Source organism: Propithecus coquereli, unplaced genomic scaffold (assembly GCF_000956105.1).
Source record: "Propithecus coquereli isolate 6110/MARCELLA unplaced genomic scaffold, Pcoq_1.0 Scaffold46, whole genome shotgun sequence".
Taxonomy (NCBI): domain Eukaryota; kingdom Metazoa; phylum Chordata; class Mammalia; order Primates; family Indriidae; genus Propithecus; species Propithecus coquereli.
The window spans coordinates 2,371,062-2,385,725 of record NW_012150396.1 but is presented as its reverse complement, the minus strand read 5'-3'; the positions used below and the strand labels follow the sequence as shown (position 1 = coordinate 2,385,725).

General features: G+C 40.5%; 1 protein-coding gene across 1 annotated transcript in view; it reads left to right on the top strand.

Moving 5' to 3' along the window:
• ALPK1 (alpha-kinase 1) overlaps nucleotides 1-845 on the top strand; it is an 85,862-nt gene extending 85,017 nt beyond the window's left edge. Inside the window, exon 14 of the mRNA XM_012655076.1 lies at nucleotides 376-845. Coding sequence (XP_012510530.1) covers nucleotides 376-575 — 200 coding nt within the window. The 3' untranslated portion in view covers nucleotides 576-845. The remainder of the gene's footprint in view (nucleotides 1-375) is intronic.
• The last annotated feature ends 13,819 nt before the right edge of the window (nucleotides 846-14,664 follow it).

The window sequence follows — 14,664 nt, the reverse complement described above, 5'->3', positions numbered from 1 at the left end:
GAGACTCTGTCTCAAAAAAAAAAAAAAAAAGAAAATTCTGAATAATCATGAAAGAAATATTAAAAATTGTGATTTTAATAATCATTCTATACATTTTTTTGCTCTCTAATTCCTTGAAAATTGGTAATCTGGGTATCGTATTTGACAACTATAATTACCCAATAGTTCATTCTTCTTCTTAAATCAATAATTGGAATATGCAACCCAAATTCCTTAGTGGAAATTAGCTGTATATAAACCACAGGATGACCAAGTTTTTAAAGTATTTCTTTAAATATGTGTGCATGTGTGTGTATGTGTGTATATCTGAAAAAAAAACACTTGACTGACATTTATAGGGGATTTGATACTCAGGTGTGTTCACCTTTCTTGTAGGTTGGGTGACCGGTAACGGGAAAGGGCTCATCTACCTCACAGACCCCCAGATTCACTCTGTTGGTCAGAAAGATGTCACTACCAATTTTGGAAAGAGAGGAATTTTTTACTTCTTTAATAACCAGCATGTGGAGTGCAATGAAATATGCCATCGTCTTTCTCTGACCAGACCTTCCATCGAGAAACCAAACAAGTCGTAGACTGACTACCCGGATCGGAAATGCGACAGACCTTAGTGACGCTCACCAGATATCGAACTCTCTTCTCCTTCCAGGCACATAAAATACGGCACAGACTGATCCCTTTGGGCTTGGGTGAGGCTGTGGTACCGATTCTGGCCAATGATTTGTGAGAGGAATTGGCGAGTGTCACTTTCAGGCCTGCATTTCATTGCCACCGTAAGATCCCGCAGACTCTCTTCCCTGTGCCTCAGTTACCAAGGACGCATCGGGAGGTGCTTTTGCTATGGATTTAGGAGTTCTTCATATATTAAAAAATTCAGACCTTTGTGATATGAGTTCCAATTTTTTATATAGTTGAATTCATCCATCTTTTATTTTATGGCTTCTTGGTTACGTACAATATTTAGATATTCCCTGTACTCTGAGTTTTTTTCTTTTCGATTCTCCCATATTTCCTTCTAGTGTACTAAATCTGTGCACGGCATGATGGCAGAAGGGTGTGTTTTCACAGCCACCACGGCCCATCCTGTGCCCCATGCAGATCTCTTCTTCACACAGGTTGGGGAGCAGCACCTTCACGGTCTTGCTGGAAGAACCATACAGAAGGGAGACTGGTGAGATGAACCTGTTCCTTCCTGCAATCGCACTTTGGGGCTGCAACTGGTGCTCACCCCCACCCGCCTCCACTGTTCATTCTGAATTTCTTACCTGGTGGTGGGACTCACACTTGCATACGTGAAGAGTCTGAACACGAGGTAGTCACATCCTTCTCAGTTTAGGGTTGCTGCTAATGTCTCTTCATGACTGCAACTAGGGCAAAGGGGGCCCGTTCCAGTCTCCTGCTGAGGGGAGCAGCGTTGGCTGACACCCCCAGCTTCCACCCCCTGGCTCCATCGCTGTGTTTATGCTGAAGCCAGATTCCTCCCAGGGCGCTCCCAGCCAGTGACAGAGCATGGCAAGGGCCCTAGGCTCAGAACACTTCTAACAGCTGACTGTGGCACAAAGTCTTCCCATTGGCCTAACCAACACTTGCTTAAAACCGAGCCGGAGTCTGAGACTCTCCCTGCCCAATCCTGCTTCCTTTGCCATCTCCTTTCACGGGGGTCAGACCTGCATCCTGGTCCCCTGCTCATTCTTATTCCCGCCTGGTGATCCTTCACAGTGATTTCCCCCATGTCCTTTCCCTGTATCTGCTTTTTGGAGAACACAAGTTTATTAAAGAAATGAAAAAAAAATGTAATCTATCCTATTAACAAAATAAAGGGAGAAAATCATATAATCACAAATGATGCAGAAAATCATTTAATAAGATTCATGCTTAAAAAAAGCTCTTTGAAAACTAGACATAAAGGAAAACTTCCTATATTTAATAAAGGGATTTTTTAAACTTCTTTTAAAAAAATCAATATAATAATTAATAGTGGAGCAGTTAAAACTTTTAATTCAAGAAAGGGAGCAAGACAAATTTGCCCATTATCCCAACTGTATTCAACATTATAGAAGAATTCCAACTAATAAACATAGAAGGAACAATAGAACTAGAAAATCATGATTTTGCATCCCTTCGTGGAATAATAAATCTGGACAAAAAAGGATTGATGGCTGCTAAAACTATTAAGATACAAGTTGATGGGAAACTTTATAATGCAGGAGTCAGGCTGATGCTACTAACACCTCAGTCAGTCTTAGCACTAAAAGTGGGACAATAAATTAGTGGTAAAATAACACTTTTGAGGCACTTAGGAATTTTGACTATGGACTTAGAATTAGACAAAATGATGAAGTGATATGTTAAAAATCCTCTAGGACAAAAAACAAAAGCAGGTACAGAAGTGAAAGAAGCTTGGCCCCTCTGTGCTGATGTTGAAGCAGGGAGGGAGGTATGTAGGGATTCATTGTAGCAGTCTTTCTACTTTTGTATATGTTTTTAAATCTCCACAAAAAATTTTTCTTAAATGCAAGAAAGTCATAGAAAGGAGGGAATACCAAGGAAAGTCTGAGGAATGATTAAATAGAGATGATGAAAACCGAGACTTGTATCAAACAAACTAATTAGGGAAGAAGGAGGAATGGTCAACGTGTAAAATCTTGCAGAAGAATCGAGAAAAAAGAATATTGATCGAGTGAGAGACTAAGGATATATAGACAAAAGATTGCTGACAGCAAAAGAGGCCATTATTTGACAGAGTGACCTTTTAGATGTTGCTGAACAGGGATCAGCAAACTATGGTCCACGGGTCAAAGCCACTGTCACCTGTTTTTATAAATAAATTTTATTGAAACACAGTCATCCATTCAGTGATGTACTATTCATGGCTGCTTTTGCGTTACAATAGCAGAGTTGAGTACTTGTGATATAGCCTGTATGCTGCAAAGTTACTATTAAAATACTCACTATGTGGACCTTTACAGAAAAAGTCTGTAAAGCTGGGAATACCTACGGGAGAGAGAAGCAGAAGCCACAACATCTTTTATAACCTAGTCTCAGAAGTAACACACCATCACTTTTATATCCTTTTGGCCACGCAGACCAACACTCATGCATTGTGGGAGTAGACCAACGGGACAGGAATACCAGCAAACGGGGATCACTGGAGGTCACCTTGGAGGTGACTCTATCCTGCCAGCCTGAACTGGGCCATGTGCCTCTTCCTACTCCCTAGCTCCTGCTTATTATACAGTCTGCTTAACAGTTGTGCTTAGTGGTTTAAATAATGAGTAAATGAATAAGTGAAACACCAATAATAATTTTTTGTATTTTAGATGACCAATAAGTGCTTATTAGCTCACTAACTCTTGCAACATAAGCTGAGAGGCAATAAGGAAAGAATGTCTGAGTTCTCCAGACTTCAGAAAGCCATTCTGCAACAAGGTGAGATGTGGGTAGATAAGTGGATGGATAGAAGGATGGAAATTTGGAAGAAAAAAAAATAGAATTCCCTCAGTCCCACTCCTAACTTATAAGGAGACTGATTTTGCTTTCTTGTACTTGAACTTTTTAAGCATTCTCCCTCTATTCTTTAATGTTTACTTCTCATTGCAAAATGGGTATTGAAAACTTTTGAAGTAATTCTTAGGAAAACTCCATTATCATTTTTCTACATTGAACTAAATAATTGTTTTTTATCTTTTGCTTGTGGAGTGAGTAGAGTTGTGAAATGACAATATTTAAAAAGCAACATTTCAGGAGTGGAGTTCGATTTAAGGAGACTTTATCTTTGTTCCTTCAGATATCAAAAATGTCAGACTTTTGTTACTGTCTTTTCGCAGTGCTATTGTTTTGAAGATGATGTTTGTGGTCTGTAGTTTGGATATACAGATGTCCTCTGCCTGAACCATTCAGTAGAAACTAGGTGTAAATTGTAAGAGGCAAGAGAGAGTGAGAGAAAAAAAAATAAATCTCTTTATTATGGTGCATAAACCTTCAGTGTGAGGGAGCTTTGCAGCTGCACGAGGAGAAAAATGCATTCAAAAATATAATGCAAGTGTGAATAATCCTTTCTCGAATGCTGCTTGCAGACTGCCCAGCTTTGTCAGGTGAACTTGAACCGGGCCATCAGATTTGCCCCCATTCCCATTGCGCACTCTGTCTATCACCCCAGGGCATTCACCATCTTGACTGTTGTTTAAAGAGAACAAGCAATCCATCATTGAGCCAGGGAGTCACTTTCTCATAGAAAAGTAAAATCAGCATGTGACACTACTCAGCCCTCGTGTTTTGCAGATTAAAATGATACATGGCGACTCACGTGTTACTAGGAAGATTAAGTCGGTTATCTTGTTCCGCTGCCCAGACAAAAGAATTCCCCTCCAGCGGTAAGTAGGAGCTTTACAGAAGCTCAAAACGTTGTGCTCAACTCTACGGTGGTAAGACAGAGAATTTAACAAGAGAACAGAAGAAGACTGTGATTTTACATCTAAGTACCTTTTTTATTCTCTGCGTGAGATGGTACAAAGAAGAATCCATCCCAAAAGGGGGAGCTGTTAAATCTTTGTACAAGTCTCTGCTGTTTCAGATGCCAATTTTATTAGCAGAGATGGACACACAATTTATTGTCTGACTGTCTCCACAATTGATTTAAATATGGTGAAATAAATGAGCAGCCGTCGGCCCTGGGGCAGTCAGCTTCACAAGAGTAGGTTGCAAATCCTGCAGCTACAGTATCAAGTTATTAACCCCATTATTCCATTGTGTGATCTACACAGTAATAAAATTTTAAATGAATCTCATATAGAAATGAGCTCACAATGAAATGCTGGGATACAGCCTTTAATTTACGAGGCCGAGGCAAGTAGTTAGCATATTACAGTAAATATTATTTTTTATATAATTGAATCTATAACTGTGTTCTATTTTTAAAAGTAATTTTCAAAAGGAAGACAACAAAACTAAGTATGAAAGTGTTTGATTTTAAGTTAAATAAGTGCATTCATTAAAATTAACATAAAAATCCATTTCTCTCTAAATAGTTTTCAAAACTAAAAAGAATTTTAAAGTTTAGTTTGTGTTTTGCCATGGAGACCTTACAGTGGAAGCAACATGGGTTGAAGGGAAAGAATCTTGTGTTTTCTTTTCAGGGTCCCATGCATTGTAAGCAAAACTGTTGTTAGAAATTTCTTTATTATTCACACTTTGCCCATACTTTGCCATGCCAAGCTTTTTCTTAATGCACAGACACCGTTTTTCTAGTCAAAGGGATTTCAGATCAAAGGACATCCTATTTTGTTACTTTTAACTAAGTTTTCAAACATTATTGCTCTCAACCAGCTATATGTTCTGTAAGTGTACTGCAAGAATATGTAAGTTTTCTCTGCTAAGGACAGACACCAGATTTAACCTTTTTCTACACAAAACCACGAAAAGGAGAGGGACTGTTTAAACACTTTTGTTAGACATTTGACATGGTCTTTTCCAAGTAACAGAAGGACCCACAGCGACTGGCTTTGAAGGGCCATGTTCCCAACGTGATTTCAATAGGGAACATTCTCTCTGGACCGAGCACCTGGATCGTGTGCAGTGTTCCCCTGGGCTGGACAGCAGTCGCTGCGCCACCTGCATCAGAGAGGATGGAGGGCGAGAGTCGGGAGCCTCTGGCCAGCTGTATCCTTCCCCAGCCCCCAGGGCATGTTCACGCAGAAGAGCCAGGCCAGGCCAGGCCAGCACACAGGCACCCGTCTGAGTGACGGGCCCTTTTGCCCCATTATAGACAAGTTAGCGAGATCCTTCAATAGACATAGATAAAGTTTAAGAGCACTGGAGCCTAGGAGTCTTTGAAACATGCCATGTGCAAAGACTCAAAGCTATAAATCGTTCTGTCAAAGGCAATTGCAACTCTCAAAATCCTAGGACTTTCAGACAAGTGCCAAGGAAGATGACCTGAGATTGAGCAGGATATTAGAGAGAGCTCTATAATTCAGCATGACCTCAACAACCTGCCACAAAATAGACCTGACTTTATCCCTCCTGCCTCATCTCCCCTCTCCACCCCTGCAGCACAGCCTCTGCCCTGAGCTGAGCTGGAACACACACTCAACAAAGTTATTCCTAAGCATCTGTAGAAAACACCTAAGGATGAATTAAACTTGGCATCTCTAAAACTCTGCATTGCCAAGTATCAGCTTTTATTACATTCAACTCATGGTTACCAGAGAGAAGAGGAAAAATGCAAATGATCAAAAAGAAGACTATTGTTTAAGATCCATCCTGTTGAGGCCTGTAACAATTTTTTATTATTGTTTAGTGGCTACATAGTAGCTGATGATTGGGAGACAGACAGCTGCAAATTACTATAGATGTGAAGGGAAGGCCAGACTTTGTCACCGACTAATTTTAAAATTAAATTAAAATACAGCCCAAGATGAATGAAGTGCATTGATCTTTTACTATGTGTCAACTGCTTTGCTTTCAGTTACTTCAAAACTGTTTTTGAAGATGTCCCCAAAATGCCACACTGAGAACAAACCAGTTTGTATCTCGAATGCTAAAAAGATGAACTGAAAAATATACTTGAGGAAAGTTAATGCTTTGTAAATTTTCACCATCATCCCAGTTATCAAGAAAATACTGTTTTCAGGAAGCATTTTATAGTTTGGTACAATTGACTCGTGCAATGGCTAGAAGGGAGAAGAAGAGGCCCTTGCTAAGTGATTTGCTTATTTACCGTTACGTTTTCCATTGGAAAGATTAATTATATATTCCATTCTGCTGAAAATTGCTTCCCTTTTGCTCCTGCAAAATAATCCTAGAGTTATTTTCTTTTTCATACTCTAACAAAATCATGTTTCTTATGAAAAGAGGTCAGACCGAGAGAGCTACAGTCACCCACATGTAAACTCAAATTTTGATCTTTAACGAAATACACTCGCTTTTTTTTTTTTTTTGCTTTTGAGAAAACTGTTTAAAAATCCAGACCTTGAATGGCTTCTTCTCAGCCAGAAAGGTCACTCTGCGTGCACTGTCCACAGCATTAACCAGAAATGACCCTTGTCATCACTCTCAGCATGTGGGACAGAAGAAACAAATGAAAGGACACACCCAAAAGATGGTTTCTCGAATCAGCCACCTGGACAATGGGAGAGATGCCATGCTCATGGATCACATGGGCCTCTGGAGGCATTGTCCCCACTGGCGACTGTGGTGCGCTGGGTGGCTTCCAGAGGGCAAAACCCTGGGAAACTGCAGGGTCTCCTCCATTGGACCACTGTCCCAAAGTGATGACAAGGTTGCCTAACTTCAACATTTAGGAACAATCTCCTTGGTAATTTGTGTCAAATTTTAATGTTGCATTTTCTTGATCACATATTCCTTCCCATGCACATCTTTTAGGGGAATAAATTAAGGAAAATGTTTTCATCCTATGATGTCCACACAGTTTCTGCCCCCCACTATGTAGCTGTTGTTGAGACAGATTTTACTAAGCAGAATGAGCTTTGTTCTTTGCCACAGTAGACAGAGTTAAATCCCAAAGCCAGCTGATGGCCTGCGTGGGGTCGGGGAGGAAAGTGTCCTGCTTTCGCTTTTCTCCAAACTGCTTGTTACACACTCCCTCCCCCATCTTCCACTCGCTCTCCTCTTTCCCCCTTCCTAAGGCCAAAAAAATTGAAAATGTAAAACCAGGACATCTGGCATTCTGAATTAATTCCTGGGGCTGCCTCTGCTATCTGGTCTTTTCTTTTGAGGGCAATGGCTTTTAGATTTCAGCTGGTGGCCAGGTCCTCTCTAGGTCCATTAAGCCTCCTGGAGGGAAGTGTCTGTTGAATTAGGGATGAGTCCTAGCTCTGCTGCTCACTGGCAGAGTGGCACTGAGCAAGTCACCTGGCTGCTTAGAGCCTCACAGTTCCCATACTTAAAATGGGTATGATAAGACTCATTTGGGGTTGCTGTTGTGGGGATTAGAGATGGTGCCCGTGAGCGACTTAGCACAGTGGCTGGCCCATTTTGGTGTTCACTAGAGGACAGGGTTTTATTGTCATTGTTACTTCAGCTCTTTCCCCAGTGTAGTCCTGCTGAATTCGTTTTCCTGGTCCCAGTCTCGCCAGCTGTGGCAGCCAAGATTGCTTAACCGCACAGAAACTCATAGTCTCCCCAGACACAGGGAACACCGTGGTCCTAGGGAAAAGCCATTTCTGATCAGGGTTAGGAGTGGGAAATGCAAATAATAACAACAATAATAAGTAGATTCTGTTCTTATAGTTATTTACTGATGCTCATTCATCGTTATCATGTCACCTTGAAATATTCTTTAATTGCTGTTTTTGTAAATCAAAATAGTCTAATATCTGTCAGTTCATCTGATTTGACCTCAGACATGATTGGCTCATACCGTATCTCTCCAACCTCATCTCCAGGTCGTCTCACATCCTGCCAGCCGTATGTGACTGCCATTGCCCAGATAGGACACATTTCCCCATGAATGTTTCCCGAGTCTCTTCCCTGTGCCTGGAATATCTGCCCCACCTCCCTTGGAACGTCCTCCCCTAGGTCCCCTGGGAAACTATGACTTGTTCTTCAAGATTCGGCTCAAGTATCTCCTTAGGGAGACCTTCTCTGACTCTTCTACCACCCCCTGCACACACACACACACACACACACACACACACACACACACACACACTCCACTACACCACCCCAGACCTTTATGGTGGGGTCTCCATTGCACAGCAATTACGTGTTTCTATCTCTGCTTCCCCCTCTCCCCACTAGCTTCTGAGCACGTGAAGGCAGAAACTCTGAGTTCATTCTGGCAGCCCCAGTGCCGAGCCTGGCACTTGGTTGTGAATAAGGCCTTGTGGAATGAAAGAATTAAATCATTAAAAATCTCAAGATTAATTAAGAGTATGGTTTTATGATTGCCCCATTGTGGCATAACTCCTAGTGTAATACAGTGTGTAACATTGTGCCTTGAATATAGCACGTGTTCCATAAATGTCTGTGAACGGGATGAATGAATGATGGCAGGTGAAAAATCTCTTAATTAGATCCAGAGGGTCCTCTTTATTTGCACAATCCAAATAAGAAAGGCGTCCTCAGACCCTGGAAAAAGCTCTGCTGACATCTTTGTCTTACAAAAGACTCATCTGAATGATAATGAGTGTGGAAAATGGATTAGCTCCTGGGTGGACAGGGGGTTTTTTTTTGTTATTTGTTTGTTTGTTATTTGCTTTTGTTTTTTGTCTGGGTAAAAAAAGCAAAAATGCTTGAGTGCTCCATTACTGAGGGAGATTCAGTCCTCATTTTCCATGATTTTTATTGTAGTGCCTATTTAATTCAGAAAATAAAACTATTTACAGTACATGAATGAAAATTGGCAAAAATCATAGTTACTAGTATTATTGTTGATTTTTATCACCATTTTATATATCTGCAAACCAGATAACAATGGAGAAATTGCTTACCAACTGTCATTTTTTTAAGATGATCAGTAAATGTTTTTAATCCATATTATATGTATTAGTACATGATATGCTTCAGATAAAGCATGAATTATTTTAAAAATAAGTGATAAAGAAGGACTAATTTATGGGTTTGGGCTCAGAAACCAGGTGTTTTAAGCACATTAAGAATGGTATTTTTCAAGTTTCATGAATTAAAGTCTGTGGTTCCTCTCCTACCCAGAGCAGCTAAGGATTATTGAGACTCCAAGGTTAAGGGCATATCATGAAACTAAAAGAGGCAGTTACATTTCCTGTGCCAAAATGCTGCCCTCATTTCCTGTTTCTTTCCTGATTAATCTCAGGATCATTCTTCATGACCAGCACCCAAGGGTTAAAAGAAGATTTATAGCATCGACCTCACAGGCTTTGTAAGAATTAGAAAGAGCACATGCAAAGTTGCTAGAACAGTGGATGGCACAGAGTAAAGGTTTTGAGACGTGGGTGTTGTTGCTATTGTTTTTATCATCATTATTATTATTTATCCACCATGTTTTTATCCTTTAAACCAAAGCAGGGCTAGAGTTGGCAGTCTTAGTTTTGTTTTCTACTTGAGCTAAGGTTAGTTCCTATCTGAATGCCAGCTGCTCTCATGGTTGTTTACCGATAGAATCTGCTTGCTGCATAGTAACCTCCACACTCATTCAGGTTTTATTTTCATGGTATTTCCTCCATGTTTTCTGTGATCAATCTCTGCTATAGGTCCATTCAACATCGCAAATCTTCCATCCTGATTATGGAAACATGGTTTTCCAGAAGCATCTGATTCTGATAACATAGGCTCACAAAACTATTTATAATCAGGGTTGCAGCACTACACAGCTCCAGAGAGTTTCATTTGCTTGAAATAAACAAGTATTAGTTATCGATTTCTGCGTAACATATTACCACCAATTTAGCAGCTTCAAACAACACCTGTTTATTATCTCACAGTTCTATAGGCCAGAAATCCAGGATGATGTGGCTGGGATCTCTGCTCAGGGTATCACAAGGCTAAAACCAAGTATCAGCTGGCTTTGTTCTCTTCTGGAGCTTGGGGTCCTCTTCCAATCTCATTCCTGATGTCGGCAGAATTCACTTCTTTGTGGTTGTAGAACTGGTGACCATTGCCTTGCTGTAGTTTGCTCTCAGCCACTGTGTGGTCCTTGTACGGAACCTCTCTACCTGGGAGCCAATGATAGCACACAGAATCCTTCTCATGCTTCCAATGGCTCTGACTTCCGCTCCCACCCATAGAAAACCTTTGGCTTTAATAGGGACCACCGATCGAGTCAGGCTTACCTGAATTATCTCCAAGGGCAACGAACTTGGGACTTTAATTACATCTTCAAAAGCCCTTTACAGCAGTGTTTATGTTACTTTTTGAATAACGAAGAGATAAGAATCTTCAGGGGCCATCTTTAGAATTTTGCCTGCCCCACAAAGTGAGTTCGTGCTTCTGATTCTGGGATGCTGGTTTGAAGGTTTAAAGGATTTTAGTTGCAAGGCACACAGACTGCTTTAAGGAGAGTTAATTAGGACACAAAAGAGATAATAAGGGAAGTGGTCTCACATGAAAATCCAAGACCAGGAGCAGATGTGGAACCTCACAGCAGGAAATAGGAAAAGCTCTTGAATTCGGGACCCCACACTGCTATGAGGAGAGGGGTACTTCTTGAAACAGACGAGCAACTCTCTAGCCTGATGACCTACAAGTCAGCGTTTAAAAAGGTAATAACGTATTGCAACAGCACAAAGGATGAATTATACTTTTGTAAGGTTCTTACATTAAGTGAAATGGTATTATGTGAAGATACAAGGTATTAAGTTCAAGATGGAAATTATAAACCCTAGAGCAAGCCCTATGGAAAAAAATTATTTTTTTGAAAAAATTTAAATATGGGTATAATTAATACTCAATAGCAAATTTAAAATAGAATCATAAAAAATATTCAGTTTATCAAGAAAGGCCAAAGAAGAGGAAAAAGGAGAAAGAAAGAACATATGGAACAGATAGAAAACAAATAGGAGGATGGTAGATTTAAATCCAATCATATCAATGAAAGTCAAAAGATGGGGAAAAAAATATCCAAGCACTAGTCAAAATAAAACTGTGGAAGCTACATTAATAGCAAACAAAGTGGATTTCAGAATAAAGAATGTCCCTTTACCAGGGATTAAGAGGAATTTTAATATGAATAGCGTTGAGTCTATAGACTCATCAGTGTGATTAGAAGTTTAGCAATTGTCTGAAAAGTATTAATTATTCTCCATTTTATTTTCTGTTTTCTATTTCATTGATTTTTGGCTCTCATTTTCTTCTATCTGCTTAGTTGGGGTACAATTTTTTTTTATTTTATTAGGTCATTGATTTTAAATCGTTTTCTTTTCTAAGGTGGTTTTTAATGCTATAAATTTCCTTCTTATCACTCTTTTAGCCACCTCTCACAAATCTCACAAATTTTGGTATGTTGTTATTCAGCTCAAGATATTTTCCTCTTGGACCACTGATTTTTTTTTTTTTTTTTTGGACAGGGTCTTGCTCTGACACTGGGCTAGAGTACAGTAACATCATCCATCAGCCTAGCTCACAGCAACCTCAAACCCCTGGCCTCAAGTGATCCTCATGCCTCGGCCTCCCAAAGTGCTAGGATTATAGGCGTGAGCCACTGTGCCTGGCCAACCACTGATTTTTTATGTCTGCTGTTGACTTTCAAATATTTAGGGATTTTCCAAATATCTTTGTTATTGGTTTCTAATAAGATTTTGTTGTGGTGACAGGAGATCCTTTGAAGGATTTCAATTTTTTAGATTTATTGAGACTTGCTTTAGGAACCCAAATGTGGTCTATTTTGGGAAATGGGCCATGAGTACTTGAAAAGAATGTGTATTCTGCTGTTGGTGGTTAGAATATTCTAGAAATGTTAACTAAATTTGATTGGTAATGTTTTTCAAGTATTCTATATCCTTGGTGACTTTCTATCTTCTTCTCCTATTAATTATTAAACTAGGGGTGATAAACTATCCAGCTTAAATTGTGAATGTGTCAACTCCTGTCAGTTCCATCCATTATTGCTTTGAAACTGTTAAGTATATATATTTAAAATGTTATGTCCTCTTAATGAATTCACTCATTTATCAATACGAAATGGCCCTCATTATCTCTTTGATATTCCTTGCTCTGAAATTGCTTATTAATACATTACTATGTTAATGTATGTATTAATCATGCCTTTTAATTTTCTGTATTTCTGATGCTTTGACATCTAGGCTTTGCAGACGGTGGAGACCCTGCCCTCTCCAGGGCCACCCAATTCCAAAGTGTGCGCTTCAGATGCAAAGCAACCAGTCCAGACCCCCTACCCACAACACCCTCCTTTATTGGGCTTCACATGCCCAGCCTCTATCCTCCTGACCTAATCACCCCCAGGGTCAGGTACCAGACTACTAGAAACAGCCCTTTTATGCCAAAGCCCACTGAAATGATTCCAGCCAGCCAATCCAAAGACTGCTAACACTGCCTTCTCGTGCCTTTCCAGTAGAAACCACAGAAAGGCTCTTGCCCACATTTTCCCCCCACCCCCCCCCATCCTTCTGCCCCGGACCAACCTCATACTTCCCATGGGGCCCATCACAGTGTAGCACTGCCCCCTCTCAGGAACTGTGACAAAATATCCTTCCCTCTCAGGAACTGTGACAAAGTATCCTTCCCTCTCAGGAACTGTGACAAAGTATCCTTCCAAAGGCAATCATCTCCTAATTTGTTAGCCTTACCACACAAGAATAACAATAAAATCTACATTTTAAAACAATGAATAACTATGTTAATAGGGCCACTCCAGCTTTCTTTTGATTATGTTTGCAGGGTGTATCTTTTCTCCACCTTTTTACTTTGAACTGATGGCTATCTTTATATTCAAAGTCCGCAGCATATAGTTGGATTTTGTTTTTTTATCCAGTATGACAATTTCTGCCTTTTAACTGGACTATTTACAGACCGTTTCCATTTAATGGGATTCTCAATAAAGTTATACTTGCACTTAGATACCCACTCACTAGTGGTATAAGTTGGCAAGACCCCTCCAGCCCAGACTTGACAAAAAATTGATAGAAAAAAAATGAATGCCATGTTTTGAGAAATATGCAATTTAACACAAAGTTAATCTGCAATACTTTTCATCTTGAAATTTCCACACATCACTAACGCCCCGCTGATAACACCACCTGTCTGTGTGACCTTGAACAAGGTATTTAACCTACCGTGGCTTCAGTTTCTTCCCGTGGAAAATGAAAATAAGAATAACAATACCCACTCACAACGTTTTGCTAAGAAATAAATACGTAATTGTGGTAAAGCCTTCCACACAGAGAACTGTTAGCGATTTTATCTCACGCACTTTGCCAAGTGCACTGCCGTGACCTGCAAGAAGAGATGAAAATTTGGTGGGACTTCAGTTGCTCTTGGAAAAACTTAAGCAGCCCCGTAACTGGCAAAGTGCTTTCTTAGTCTCCGGTGCAACACAGCCAGGCTCAGTAGCAGAAGCTGACATTTGTTGGCATTGAAACTTCCCTGCCATTCTAGGAATGGGAGTTCCTGGTGACAGCTACAAGCAGCTACGAGCTGATGATTTGTTAAACAGAATGAGAGAGGAGGGAATGGGGCACCAGTGGGAGGACCTGGCTCCTCTGGCCCAAACGTTGCCTCGACAGAATTCATTTTGCAGTGCCTCGTGACACAGCCGAGGCCTGTTGAGAAGCTCGTCGGGAAGTCGTGGCCTTTTCCAGGCAAACTGTCAAAGAACAACACACAGTGTGCAGCCTCTTGGACACAGGGACTCACTCTCACCTAGCTATAGTGCCTGTTCCTCTGTTGCTAGCTTGCATTTTCCTAGTTTGACATTTTGCCGCTTGCCCTCCTCTGCATAAATGTAGCCCTTTAGAAGCAGGCTTAAGTTAAGCCTCTGAAAAAAACAGTTTATGAGAGATGCTTCCTAGCACCGTAACCATAAATAACAGGGAATAGAGTAAAAGGATATGTCAAATGAGTGGGTCAGGCGCTACCACTGCACATGAGTTTGCCTCTTTCAGATCCCTCCCCAGGCGGAAGCAGAGAAGTGGAAGGGACCCTGCGAAGTGCCTCTAATGATGCAAACTTCATTAAAATTGTCAGAAGTGAAACCTCAGGTCCATTATACCA